The 15,241-nt window shown below is 37.4% G+C and overlaps 1 protein-coding gene across 3 annotated transcripts in view; it reads right to left on the reverse strand.

Moving 5' to 3' along the window:
* LOC116252904 (small RNA degrading nuclease 5) overlaps nucleotides 1-15,241 on the reverse strand; it is a 23,340-nt gene continuing 8,099 nt past the window's right edge. For all 3 annotated transcript variants that reach the window (XM_031627527.2, XM_031627536.2, XM_031627522.2), the window contains 11 exons: nucleotides 9,836-9,969; nucleotides 9,463-9,575; nucleotides 8,548-8,655; nucleotides 8,367-8,437; nucleotides 7,789-7,848; nucleotides 5,787-5,842; nucleotides 3,092-3,152; nucleotides 2,700-2,967; nucleotides 1,550-1,731; nucleotides 1,163-1,458; nucleotides 1-366 (listed from right to left, as the gene is read on the reverse strand). In XM_031627527.2, the coding sequence (XP_031483387.1) occupies nucleotides 243-366; nucleotides 1,163-1,458; nucleotides 1,550-1,731; nucleotides 2,700-2,967; nucleotides 3,092-3,152; nucleotides 5,787-5,842; nucleotides 7,789-7,848; nucleotides 8,367-8,437; nucleotides 8,548-8,655; nucleotides 9,463-9,575; nucleotides 9,836-9,969 (1,473 nt within the window). In that variant the 3' untranslated portion in view covers nucleotides 1-242. The remainder of the gene's footprint in view (nucleotides 367-1,162; nucleotides 1,459-1,549; nucleotides 1,732-2,699; nucleotides 2,968-3,091; nucleotides 3,153-5,786; nucleotides 5,843-7,788; nucleotides 7,849-8,366; nucleotides 8,438-8,547; nucleotides 8,656-9,462; nucleotides 9,576-9,835; nucleotides 9,970-15,241) is intronic.

A 15,241-nucleotide genomic window follows, 5' to 3' on the forward strand; every position in this document is an offset into this window, starting at 1 on the left:
TTATAAAAATTTTAATGTGTAGCATGGATTTCATTAGTCGATGAATTCAGTCAGCTAATTAATATCTCTTTATGGTTCCTTTTCCAGGGCGTGTTACAAATCATGTTTTACTCCAAGACCTCTTTAACCATGTACCCAAAATCTCTCTCTCTCTCCTGTATATATTTATATAACTACATTATACAGCAAATAGGAGCTGGAAAATTACACAACTACATAAAGAATAAAAAGAATTGCAATAATTAGTGCCTGACAGATACAAAGCATAGAGCCACCTCTGCTTGGGCCTGGAGTTCAGCTAAAACCTTTGTCAGTTTGTCACGACATACCGTCTGATCACTATCATCGCGAAGCATTTGCCGCAACCTGTACAAATTCATGTGTCATCTTTAGTATCCATCCAATGGAATGATTGTCAACATCAAATACTGTACAGAAAGGAAACGCATGTGCTCATTAAGGGGACACAGAATAGGGGAAATTATGATTTGAGGCTTCTTCAGAAACATTTGCGAACAGTGAAATGTAAACCTCTTTCTTGCGCATTTGCAATCTAAACTGAGCCAAGACATCAACTATGACTAATCCCAAGGATCCAACGAGCACCACCAGGATTTTGTCAATCACAGCTTCAACCAAGAGATGAAAACAACGTTCAATGGAACCAAACACAATAGTCCAGACTGCATCAAAACACAATCCAAACATTCTGTTAAGGACACTACTTCTGAACCTTCCATGACCTTTGTAACCAAACGCTCCATTTGTATACAAGCAATCAAGCATCCTGTCATTGGGTACTCGATCCTTCAACCTTTCATTTATCTAAAACTCTTCATCTCGTCCTTCTACGTAGCCAAACTGGAGAAAAACCCAGCGGCCTTTGTCACTTGCCTTCTAGAAACACAAGGAATTCTCAGACACGACAGTCTTCAGCTGGGTTATATGGACAAGATGGATGTCATTAAGAAATCGCTCACCTTACATATGCCAATCGAACTGGAACTACAGAGAAATAAAAGTCTAGTGAATCTATGACAAGGTGATGTCACTACCGTAAGCCACAACAGATCACTTTTGCAAGAACATTAAACACAATCCACAAACACAGAATAGCGAAAGCAAAGAGCAGTGAATAGACCTCACTACACATGAATCTTACCTCTGGACGATGGCGATATTTCCATGACCAGTTGACAGAATAAACAGAGAATTTGTAGGCAATGCATTATAAAGACTCTGTATTCTAGTGTCCAAGCGAGTTAGTATTTCCTTGAGTTCAGGTGTGATACAACTTTCAACCAAGCTCTTGTGTCCAGAGTTGTCATTGCAGGTCATCAAAGAGATCATTTCCGCAATTTGAGCACCTAGCTTTTTATCATCCTTTGCTTGCTTGGTAAAGTAGCTATTTAACTCTGAGAATTGGGCCCAAATGAAATTAATTCTCTCATTGTTTAACTGCAATAAAAAAAAACATATTTGTGATTATAGTAATTAAACATGAAAGCATGTGAATACTCAAAATTTTGAAATGGTATAAAGTATAAACCTCTTTTTTTGCCTTTCCAAGAGCATCTTCATCTGAAACGACAGAGATTGCATGGCATGGCCCAATTGCATAACGTTTCAGCACAGAACTATCATCAATTAGAGAAGAAGTCTGACCATTTTCACTTAAAAGTGAGACCAATTTCTTCCTCAAAACTGGGGTGTGGGAACCTAATTCAGGACCTACAACAAATAAAACCGTAGATTATTGAGATAGAAATGCAAATGCTGACGTTTCCTATGGATGTGTATGACATACTAACATAAGACTCACAAAGACCTGGAAGTCGTAAGAATTTAGCTGAAGCCACAACATTCTAATAAGAGGACAACAACTATTTTTATAAAAAATGAACAAGAACATAAATTAATATATTTTATGCTGTTCAGGTTAAAAAGAAAAGGATTTATTGAAAGTTGAAATGCACAAACAATTTGGATTCCCGTTAGAATCATCCTTCAAGTAGAAAAGCAATTTCCCACTGACACCTATACTATAGTGTTTTATTCCCTTGTGTGCACTATGATCTCAGGATTATTTTGTTCTTTCCTCTGAATGTTCTGCTCTTGTCATTGTCGACGATCAATAAAGGGAGGAACTTTACATAATCTCGAATACACCTCTGCACTATCCTCGTTCTTGATTTTTTTTTTTTTTTGGAAAAGAAAAAAATCAAAATTATATAAAAAAGGAAAAGAAAACAGTGAGATTTTAGATGGCTGATGCATGAAATATCTTCATCCCTGCAATTTTACCACTGAAAGAATTCTATATAGATAGATTATAGCTTGCATAATTAACTCCAATCTAAAATAAGCAACTCTTAGAAATCTTGGCTTCCATCTAGAACCAGATGAATCACCATAAAATGCAACACTACAAAAATTAATTTTGTTTTCAAGAAGAATGCTTATCGTGGTTGTGATCCATAAGCTCAATATCTCATGATTTGTCACACAGCTTTTTTGTACTGGCAAGTCCTTCAATTTGTCAATGCACATTCAACCGCTTATAATTGCATTATCAGTACCAACTACAAGACCAATCATCATTTTTGAAAATTTCATCTAAAGTAATTCAATCTAGAATAGGCCAAAGAAATACAACCATAGCATCAACCAAAAAAAGCAAAAAAAAAAAAAACCTTTACCATATTTGATCTTTAGCAACACCAAGTCCATGGCAGCTCTTGCATCTTCAACACTATCATGCCCAGATGCAGATTTTTGAATCTCTCGAGAAAGAAACTTCCTTGCAAGAACTCGAAGTGCAGATTTGAAATGGGCGCCACGAGGATGCTTATAGAGGATAGCTGTATCTATCACCATCTTATGTGAGATCTTCAAGGCTAAAAGGTCATTCTCTAACGAATGACCAACAAGTATGGTATCCTTGCAAACAAGTTTTAGAAACTCTTCCTGATACAATTGACAAAAAAACAACAATAAGCATTAGCCAGTATAAACACTAATATATTGACAAAAGCAATCATAGCTTGACAAAATAAAATGCAAGTATCTATTAAGGTGACCTGAATTTAACCTGAACATCTTGTAGAGTTGTAGTCACAGCACTGAGCATTTCACAAGTTATCCCACTAAATCTGCACAACTTCAACAAGCTCACAATGTAAAACAAAGAAAGTAAATGCCAAAAGAAGTAAAGAACTTCAAAAGGAAAAAAAAAAAGGATATGCCATGCATATTTCCCCAACAATCATAACAGCTGCTAAGAAACTTTCAGATGAAAAAAATTTATGGATTTTACATTTGACCATCCGTGGTGGTCGGAAGAAAAAAAAAGCAGAGAATGAAAGAAACACACACTTCCAAACAACAATTGGAGATATTGTAAGTTAGCTTTGACTATTACAAACTTGCCAAAACTGCAACCGATATTAATTGGGGTTCAGTTTAAACACCATAACAAATAATTCTGTGTTCTCAGAATGAAATATTGTTCACAAACCAGGCTAGTGACTTGGATGGGACAAACTATCACCATATGATGAACTGTGGGGACTCAACAAAGTTGGGCATTCCAATGCCTACAAATCTATATGTTTAGATTATTAAGTGCCATAACTTCCATTTCTAGAATACTTGAGTCCGATGCTTCTAGTTCTCATGTTGCAACCTTCTATCATTTGTTACCAAATGTCTATTAACAAATACTGCACAATAAGCATGTTTATGTCTAAAAAAATTACCTTCTGCATATTAGGATGCTAAAAGCCATGCCCGTGTCAGGATGATAAGCACAGCCAAAATGGGGGGTCGTCATAAAAAAGGAATCAAACCAGAAATACAAAAGAAAAATAAAGACGGATTTATTAAAATTTTAATCAGAATGGAGAAAAATATGTGCAGTAAAATAGGATCACATACAACAATAGCATAGGAAATAAAATACTAAAAAAATCCACTACTAGATGAAAGAAAGTAATATAAATGTCATATATGAGTTTATGGTGGCCCCTATAATGGACTGGTGTTGGTCAGGTTTAAGGGCACCCACAACCATGTCACATGGGTGTAGAATGCAGGTGCTGGTGTGGGTGCGGACGTGGTTGTGGCAATTTTCAAAAAATTTAGGTGTGGATGTTAATATATATATATACATTAAATCATTACAAACATTTGTATTAGGGCTAGTTTAATTGGGTGTGCATCTAAAATAATCAGCTTTGGCCTAGTTCAGCTGATCGCAGCAGCCATGCCATGTTGGAGTGACACCAGCACCCGTGTTGCATCGACGCGAGTGCAGCAGCTCTTTAGAAGCACCCATGTGACATAGCCACAAAATCTTTATGGATAGAACGAACTATATGCATTCTAAACTATTGTGCTCAAGACACAACAGTCACAAATTTCTCTTGAAGAATATTCCTACATTGAAGCTTTTGAGTTGTGAAGTTGTGAACTAACTCTTGCTGTGCAAGTGACTGGAATTTGACTGCAATCTTCTGAGCCAGATCAACGTAATTGGAGAGCCATGTTCAACATTTATACTTGGGGTTCAACATGCAAGGACACGTCCATTAAATGCATTTTGACATCCCTTGTATAGTGGAGAAGAACTCAACAGTCTTACATTGAACATTTTGAGAAATCTTGATAACTTTATATACCTGACTTGTGCTACCAAATGTTTTGGCCTGCTAGATACAGGGTGACATACTTGGTCAGTTTCAGACCATGTTTTACACCCTTAACATCATCTCAGCCATTTTTTCAGGAGTTTCTTGGTCAAAAAATATTTTGTATTACCTAATGATATCATTATTGGTGACGATTTTAATCAACATCTGATTATTTACAAGCATTATGATATGCCATGAGATATTCACTTGTCATTTTTATGTACCGCAAGACTTTGATCTATAACAATTACAATATGTCTTTTCTTTGCAGTAATGGAGATTATCTAACTCAAAAGTACGATCCTAACAGTGAATTTAGATTCTCATTTCCATGTGAAGAATGCAACATCTTAAGATTTAAGCTGGAAAAATAGTTGTGTTTGTGAATCGTTCTAAAGCCTCAACTCCATCGCTGTTACAGCAAGTTCAAATAACTTCAAACATCTGAATAGCAAAATAAAATTAATAACCAGTGGTTAGCAAAATAAAATTAATGTGATTGTGAAACAAAGCTGAAGGTGTGTGAATGCCAACAATTTATATACACTTCTCATAATAGAGAGTATAAACTGTGCTCTGCAGGAAAGAAAATATAGAGTTGGATTCATAAGAATTTTTTTTCCATTGCTAGCTAAATGCATAGCTGGTACCACAAAGGACATTAGTTCTATTTATGGCTAATGTATGATAATATATGTACTGCAACCGTAGGACAGCCTCCAAACAACAACCCAGTCATGACATGGGTAGGCCCACGACAAAGTTGGATGCCCTTATGATTAAACCTGCAACAACTATAGAAGCATTTTGGGGCCAGTCCACTTTTCAGGTTCATCATTAGAGGTGGGAACCAAATAAGGACTCAATCCAGGTGGATTCCTCACAAAGCTTTAAAGAAGAAGAAGAAGAAGAAGTGCTCAATGCACTTACATGAGAAAAAAGAAGTAAAGCCTGCCTAAACAGAAATAACACATGCACCATGAAATGTCATCCATAATTAACTCAAAAATGATGAGTGTTGCTTGCACAAGCATACAACCAAGAAGAAAACAAAACCCATTCACCTAGAAAAAACATTTCTATTTCCCAAATTACCTTGTGTTATAGTCAACAATACTGTTAGAAGGCTTAACCAGCTTATCAAGCACCACCTGCAACAATGTGGGTTTAAAATATTTAAGTTCACATACAATGAACAAACAGAACTGGCAAAAACATAAAGCAAATAAAGTTTTGTATGTCAACACCTGTAAAAAGATGAGCTGATGTGCAAACAAAGTGCACATGCTATAAAGCTTGTAGGTTTAGCTTAGATTGGACCAGCATTTTAGCAGTTTCCAGAATGTATAAATATAAAGCTAGAATTATTAGATTACAAGTTTCCGCACTTCACTGTTTGTTCCCCTTTTTTTGTGTTTCTTCTGTCATTGTTAGAGAGTTGGACAAATCTTTGTTCAGATTTTTAGCTTGCTCCACAAGTGAACATGCTCTATTACACCTACAAGTTCATTTGTTTGTCGTGCTCTCTGATTTGAAATTACTTTCACACCATGTCATCTATTTCTTTTATTTATGTTACCTTTTTGCTGATTTCGTTTATATAATTATGTTTGAACTGTCCTGTTTTTCTGGTTTCATTTATATTCACCTGTTTTGCTGGTTTCATCTATTATTCTTGTGTTTTTCTTTTACATTTATGTTACGCTGTTGCTGGTTTCATTTAATTTGAACTGCAACTACCGTCTTTTTCTGGTTTCATTTATATTCACCTGCTTTGCTGGTTTCATTTATATTTGCCATGTTTTTCTTTTAAATTTATGTTACCTTTTTGCTGGTTTCATTTACATTTGAACTGTCGTGTTTTTGTAAATTTGAACCAAGTAATGAGTGAATTTTGTTTAATTTTCTGCTTTGTGGAATTTTGCACATATACCTTTTCTTGTCGTACCGCTGTACCCAGATTTTCTTAAATCGCTGCACCAATACCCACTTCGCATACCCAAACACATACCTGTACCTGTATGACTTAGCCTCTAAGTGGACTTGCACATGATCAACCTTGTGTTCCTCAATATTCAAACAAATATTTCACCTGAAAGATCCAACTCAAAGGTCTTCTCATGAAAATTTGGAGAATTCAATTCTTGAGTTCTTGGGAATGTTCTAATGACCTCCCTGGGAATGGGGATCACCTGAAGAGGAGAAAGGTTGAATGGTTGAGCACTTACCTAAGGGAGGAGTGATCCACTCAAGCCTTTGCAGGTTGAGTGTACACCCCTTAGCCTTCATTCTCCAGCTATTCATGCCTTGTATTTACTTGAACACAGTTGGGCCACTACACGAATTGATCCAGTATGTCGTGGTTCAACATCGCTTAGAGGATCACTAAGACTGCTGCTTCAATAGCCAGAATCAAGCAACTTTACCTCCGCTATTTCTTCCCCAACTCCCTATAATTTTACTCCACACTCTTAAGTCTGCCGACTAGAGCTTGTTTTGCATCGTTGGCATGTACCAATAAGTTCCAAATGCAGTCATTGCTTCTCGACCTATGACTCTATCCACCATGAGTTGCTCTGTTACCAATTTGGCATCCTTCCTTCCCCTAGGTGCCTGAAAGAAGAAACCATACAGGCATGCACCCACCAGACCACAGTTCTTGTGGTTCTTTTCCAATTTGAGGTTAAGAATCCCTTCAAAGCTGATGAGTAAAGGGTTCTTAAGACCCAGAATATGTATAGCATGAAAATCCTAATTGATATGGGTCATATGGGTTATCAGTTATCACCCTGTCCACATAAGGGCCATCCAATCCCTTAGTCTGCCTGATACCAGCTATTCCTAGTGGTCATTTCTATTTCAATTTAAGGCTGCATTCCTGTCAGTTTTTAAGGCATTTTGCACTTTTAATTTTCACTTCCATGTATGACTAAAAAGCATAATGGATTCATGAGAATGTCCTTGAGAAGATAAAACAGAGGAAGCTTTTGCCTAACCATATGTTATTACCATAGGCATCATATCATCTTCTTATGGAAGCTATAGAAGTGTATGCACACAAAATTACAGACCTCAGCAAGTGAAAAACAATAGCTACCTGCCCTTCCTTGTCGACAATTGTCACTCTTGTAAGCTCCAGGCCTTTCGTTGTGACGCACTGGTTTCAAATCAACACCAACAAAAGCAAACAAAAAACGTAATCAGAAAACAGTAAAAAAAACCTTGAAACACCCTGTAAAAGGTACTTTCCAAGAGTCATCCACAGTTGTATACCCGACATAACTGAAGAAGCTATTAAAAAATTATCGAATTGATGAAGATCATTGGAACCACAAACTAGGAAGTGTCCAGTAATATGGAAGAACTAACCCAAGATAAGGGTTCTAACAACATGAAAACACTAAACAAAAGCAAAACTTTATGGATGCCGCACACAGGTTGGAATAGGCCCACGTTTTCAGCAGTTCAAAATTAATTTGATCAAGTTTTATCTGTGAAAATTAAGCCAAAGATGCAGGTGCGCAACTTCAAGAATCTCCACTATACTAATCCCAAGTAAACAGTCTAAATAAACCTATTATGCTATGTCTGTACAAAGAATGTTTACCCCATAACATGTAGACGAGCAAACCTGGAACCAAAACTCAAGAAGGAAAGAGAAAACTACAGCTTTACCATTTCACAGTCAACAGCCAGCATGTCATAGAAACTGGAACCTGCAGGTGCAGAAAGAGTTGAAACAAAACCTACAGACATAAGGACAAAGCATTATGTGCTGCTTCTTACATGTAAAGATGAGGAAAGAGATAATAATACACATTAAAATTCAAGGGGAAAAAAATTGTTTCTGAACTACCTGGTTGCATACAGCAATATCCATTTTCTTCCATTTCCCTCTCTGTAAGAGTGTAATAAGATGCTGGAAATGGAGGTTCTTTCGCCTTTTTCCCAGTAGGTATATCATCTGAACAGAAAATGTAAACAGATTAACCATAAATTTCTCACACAGTAACTTCAGCAATGTAGTTGGGGAAAAAATCATGAGGATATAAGATCACCCTTGGTGGCATGTTTTTAGAATTTTAACAGCGCTATGGCCTCCCATAAGCCTAAAAAATCTATCAGGCATGCAGAAAAAATATAGACACATAGACATCCAATATCCTTAGTCCCTAAGAAAGACAACCCAAGCATATGTATGCATTCCTGTAACCTCTACCATTCCCCTTTCCACACCACATATGCATGCACCCAAAAAAACACACACACACACACAGAACAGAAAACAAAAAGGAGGGTTTTTAGAATTTCTGCATACCCACAAGCAGAAGCAAATCTCATGCCTAACAAAACAAAGCACCTCCCAGAGAAGGACACCCCAAAATAAAAATTCATGGAACAGCATACATCAAAAATGATGTTCTCGACCTATAGAAATGAAGAATAAAAATGCCGGAAAATGATAAACTGATAAGCATAAAATGAGTTTAACTTGTTGTTACATCTATATTAAATGATTTAAGAGAATGAAATCACAAGTTCGTATGAATGCGAGTGGGATTTAAGTCAATCATTTGACCGATTATGGTTAATCCAATGTGTTCAACTTGTTGTTAATTTATACTGAATAATTTAAAGGATTGAAATCACAAGTTCATATGAGTACGAATGGGATTTAAGTTATTCATTTGCTCTATTATAGTTAATCCAATGAGTTAAATTGAACATAAAAAAAAGGAACAATCAAGAGCTTCAAAAAAGTAAGAAAGACCTCGTTTCATAGATGCTTCAGATGTTTGAATCTCTGAACATATCTCCCGATATTTTCTTTTCTGTTTGCAAGTCAAAAGCGCATCAATTGTCTGCATTCCATCTAGTATACAACTGCCATATCCAAAGGACTTTAATTATAACTTCTGCTAGAAGCATACTTGACTGTAATACAGCACCAATTAAATAGAAAATTTTATTACAAACATAAATATTGAACACAGTGTAGATAGCTAGCCAAAGATCCTGAATGTCCCAGGCCTTAAGCCCTAATTGATGGTTGAAACAATGTCAGAAGGACTTTCCTGGAAACACTTCTCTGTAATATGGTTTTTGCATCACCCCAAAAAAATGAAGGAACTGATGTGACTTACCTCAAAGCTAAAACTGGCATTGGATGTCCACAACAGTTTTTCAGGCCATTGAGTAAACATGACTGTGACATGTATAGTGATGCATCAAGGCCTGGAACATATAGGAGCACTACTTTTGAGATAAGTGGCTTATTCTGCAAATGATAAGAGAGGACCAAGAAACCAGTGGTCAAGAAGGTAGAAGCACCTATGGAAATTACGTATTTCCCATCTGACTTTCAGAATAAGAGGAATAAATCTTAAATAACAAATAAAACAGAAACCAAAACGTTCAGCATAAATTCTCAAAAATCACTAGAAGAACGCTTGAATACATCAAGCACAATGTCAAAGTACATAACCATTCAGCTTCTTTTATATATGAAATGAGTCTGTTTCTCATGGGCAAGGTGATCAACATTCACTCCTTGTGTGAACAAAGTGATGACTAATAACAAAAAAAGAGTTTGTGTACCAAGATTCTTGCTGTGCATATGCAGGGGTTTTTTCATCACTAGATAAGTGCAGGTAGTGACATCCATTGCTAGCTATGTTGCATGGACGTTTCAAAAAACATGAGGTGCCAGTGTCCAGCTGTGTCTGACACCAATATGCATCAACACATCTGAGACACACCGTTTTTTGAATATGAAGTCCCGGAAAGGGAAAAAAAAAATCCCCACTCAAGTCTCTTTTCCAGCATGCATGTCTCTCATTTTCCCCTTTCTTTCTCTCTTTTCCTTTTTCTTCTCTTTCATTTTTCCTTGATATTTTTGCCTCCTCTCTCTACACTTCCAATCATGCTTGACACTTTCTCTCCTTTTGTCTCTCTCATGCTTTTTAGAGGATGACCAGAACAACCCTCGTAGTCCTTTAAAAGGGACGATAGGGTAGAGTAGTCCTTTAAAATCAAAGTTTTCTTTCAGAAAATTTTATTTTGTTTAATTAAACTATGAATGAGACTAAACTAGCCTTAACATAAAAAAAAAAGATTTACAAATGTAGACAAATAAAGCTATTAAACAATTAATTAGTTATATAACAGATTTTAGATTTAATATTTTAACATTTTTTGTTGTAGAAGTTGTTATATATATATATATATATATATATATATATATATATATATGGAGAGATAGAGAGAGTTGTGTCCAAGTGTCCAATTTCTTAAGGCTCATAGTATCCAACAATCTGTGTCCATGCAATATAGATATAGCATCATTGAGCTCTATGTTTACTATTTAGTGGATGCTGGTTAAGAATCATTGTCGTGTTTAACTTAATCATGCAAAAGTGCATATTTCCTGGCATACCTTCATAAGTGTACAACTAAAATTACTTATGTCCACACGTCTTCGCAGAATCAAGTTGGTAAACGGGCATCAATTAAATGTCAACAAAAGCTGTACTCCTACTGGCAATATCCTAATATTCCAAGAGCCATTGTTGTTGCAGTGCACTTTACGACTGGAATACTTTGTTGTTCTTGGGGAGAAAAATCTTCCCATGAGTTTGAGTTACAAGTATTTGAGCATGCATAGTTGCCTCTCTACTAGGTGTTCAAGAATAAATATGGTGCTAGAACAAAAGAGTAAGCATGCAACTTCATAAATTACAGTGCATTTGAACATGCAAATAATATGATTTTGTAACTCAAAAGAATGTTACTTTCTCTGAGACATTCCAGATTGTTCCAGTAATGATACAGAAGGTTGTAAGATGTTGAAGCCTGAGACAACTTGTCTAATGGAAAAGGAGGTAAACTCCTGCTCACACATTAATTGATCAGTGCTTAAAAGATACTTGTCTCAGTGAACTTAAACCGCTAGACTGTAAGTTAACAAAAGGAGTAAAAGTGAAAATAGCAACTTGATCCTCCAATTGGCATGCAAAAGCTAACAAGTCCCCATATTTTTTTCTTCATTGAGACCTACATGGGTACTTCAATAAGGTCCATGTACCTATGTCGCCGTACCTATACCCAAAGTGGGTACTTGGACACACTTGGGTACTTATTAGATTCAAAACTGGTCCAAACTGTTTAAGTTTACGTGATTTAATTTTCTCCAACTCAGTTTTCATTCTATTTCTTGAGTTATTGTTCACTAACATGCAATGTTTTTATTTAAAATCACTTGTTTATTTATATGTTGCTTTCATTTTGATTTTTTTATTATTTTGCGTATATACATATATACATTTTGCCGTACCCTCGTACCCACACTTTTTAAAGTTTTCGTGTTTGTACCCATATCTCTGTACCTGTACCCAAATCATACCCATACCTATGTGACTTAGATTGGGACACTATTCCCCACCACCAATTGAACCATGTTAAATTGTTGTGGTAAACCATGATTTCAGCACTAATATGCTCAAGAATGTACACAATACTCTAAAATATCCAGAATGAAAGAAAAAATAGTCAATGACCTATGTGACACGAGTATGTGGAATTGCCCCATGTACCCGCTCTAGTACGCTGGTACGCGGAACCGGATACAGCGAGAATGTTGGGTATGGGTTGGATCAAGTATGAGTCAGACCCTATACAAACGATAAAAAACCATCGCCTTTATTTTACGAAAGGTCGACCTCTTCAGCTCGACCCCGACCAGCGTTGTTTCACAGTAGAGCGATGACTGGTGGTGGCCATGACGTCCGGTGACCGGCGGCTACGTCAGTTGGTGCAAGGCGGCAACTGGCGGCAGCCAGCTAAGTATTTTTTTTACTCGCTTTGCTATTACAACTTAGGGTTCCGTTTTTTTATTTGGGGGTTTTTCGTTTTTTTGATTTAGGGATGTTTTTGTTTGAAGATTGAACTATAAACCTATAGACTTATATATGTTTTGATGTTTTGTTTGATTTTATGTGTTTATCTGTTGCTGCCACTTTTGTTTGGTTGCATTTTATTTCTATCGGCTATTTCGGCTGCCAGTTTTGTTTGGTTGCTGTCACTTTTGATTAAAAGTTTGATGAATCTATCAGCTATTTCTTTCAATTCTCTTCATCAATCAAAAAAAGTGATGTTGCCGATGAGTCAAGCTTATTGTTTTATTCTTTGAATTTTCTGATCATTATATATTTTTTTGTTTTGCATTTTTTTATTATTTTGTTTGTAGACTTTTTTATGGCATTACACTTATGAACTATTAATGTTTTCTTTTTCATTTTATCATTTTTGAGAATTTAATAATTTGTCGTACCCGCGTAACAATAATTTTCAAAATCACCATACCCAAACCCGTATCGTCGTACCCGTCCCCATACCATCATGTGACATAGCCAATGACACAAGAACATTATAAAAATAAAAATAAAAAGACAGAAAAAACTGCCAAGTTCTTATCACTCATCAAGAAGGTGAAGGACAGCACATTTGTACCTGAAGCCTAGCACAACGGAAATGTAGAAAACTAGATTGGTTGCAAAGGACGAACTGCTACTTGTATAATTTATCATCAAGCAGCATTCCCTTTGATGGTCAAAATGCCTATTCTGTCCTCCCTATGCTTGCAACATCAAGATGTAGCTAAGTTGTTTCATGCAAAAACCTTTTCTTCAAGGTGAGCTTCTAGAAGTACATTCGTTGCTCCCGCTATTCTACAAATGGTAAAGGAAAGCAAATGCAATCGGAGTATATTAACACTGGTGGAATTTTTTTGAGGCTTGAAGCAAAGCCTGACAAATTGAAAAGAACCCTAGAACCATTGAAGAATATGATGCTTTGCTTCGTCCCTCTCTGAATCCCTAGCCTTTTCTTTCTTATCTCTCTTTTCTCTCTACGGTTACCTTCTCCGCTCTTCTAAAACCACTTCCAGCCACCAGCAAGTGCACTTCATAACCCTCTAAAACTCAAACACCCTCAGAAGCAAATAAATATATATGTCAGTCTTCAGCATTTTATGTCAAAGACTCAAAAAAGGCTCATGGCATGGACAAAAAATCATGCAAGCTAATTTTGTTGCCATGTATTAGGATCAAGTTGATATATAAGACAGAAGTATTATGTGCTCATGCTCCCATTTGCTTCAGATTCTGCCATGGTGAAGTTGATCTTTTACTATTCAATAAAGATGTTAATGATACTATAGTTAGATTTGTAATACTCGACTTTTGGGTGGGCCGGGTCGGGTCCAGGCCCGGACCCGAACCCGCTTGCGTGAGGAGCCCGTCGCGCGAGGGGCTCTTCTCTCGCGTCTTCTCTCTCGACCTTACCCCTTCTCCCTCGTCCCGCTGGGTTGCACACAGCACAGAGAAGAAGGAGGCGGAAGAGATGGCAGCAGCGGAGAAGGTGAAGGGCGACGGCGGTGGTGGCACGTAGGTAAGCCACCGGTTCCCCTCTCTTCTTTCTTCTCCTCCTCCCCCTTTTGCTGTTTTCCTCTTCTGACGCCTCTCCCTCAGTCCAGTAGCCAGTAGGCGATAGGATTCAGACCCATCAAAGGTAAGCCCGATTGTTCTTCGTTGAATGCCCCTCTTTCTCTCGTGCTCCTTACTCGTACCTCTCTCTCTCAACGGTCTCTCTTACTCTCTCCGTCTGTCTCTTCCCCATGTGTCATCGTTCTCTCTCCCTGCACACTCTCGCGTCTCTTTGGTCACGCCTTCCTCTACATTCTCTCTCACTCTCTCTTTGCCCACGCCCTCTGCTCGAGCCCTCTCCCTCAACCGAACAGTCCCTTATGTCTTTCCTTCTCTCTTGCGCCAGACCCATCTCTCCCACCCGAACCCTTGGTTCCCCCTCTCACTCGTCTTCAGCCTCCCACACAGCTATTGTGGGCCACTTCTAACGACAAACCCCTTTTTAAACCTCCCTTTTTCGTCGATTTTGATTCTCATGTGGCTGTTGGATTAGATTGCAGTTGGGGACGCGTTCTTCCCTCATAACAGCGACTAGAAGGCATTGGTGGTGGTGGCATTGCATGGTTTTTGCCATTTGGGGATCGTTGAACGCTTGAGGTGGCTGCCGGAAGCATCGCAGCAGTTCGGACTCTTTGATTGGGGTGAGCGAGACCTAACCGAGCCTAGATTGTTGTAAATTTTCTGTTCGAGTACGTATAATTATTATTTGAGCATGCTAGAATTAAGAATTGATGATTTAGAAGGCATGCTAGAGATGTCGCTATTTGGGGAAGGTCTAGGACTCATGTGGAGGGACGATGATCCATATCTACAATGATCTTTTAAGCATGGTGGGTTAATTTTCGAAGCAATTAGGAAGCATGGTAGAGATTGTATTGTTGTGGAGAACGTTAGAATCGTTTTGGTGAGCTTGGGGAAATATGCTTCTATTGAGGTGCATATACGTTGTATGTTGAGAATCTTATGGTGGGGAAGACACCTCAACTAAGGAAAACAAGTAAGAATCGTACATGTGATAAGTCGAATACAAGTTTTGAGTTCTAATCGTTGGCGGCAACCTCGTGGGTT

This window comes from Nymphaea colorata, chromosome 1 (genome assembly GCF_008831285.2).
Source record: "Nymphaea colorata isolate Beijing-Zhang1983 chromosome 1, ASM883128v2, whole genome shotgun sequence".
Lineage (NCBI taxonomy): Eukaryota > Viridiplantae > Streptophyta > Magnoliopsida > Nymphaeales > Nymphaeaceae > Nymphaea > Nymphaea colorata.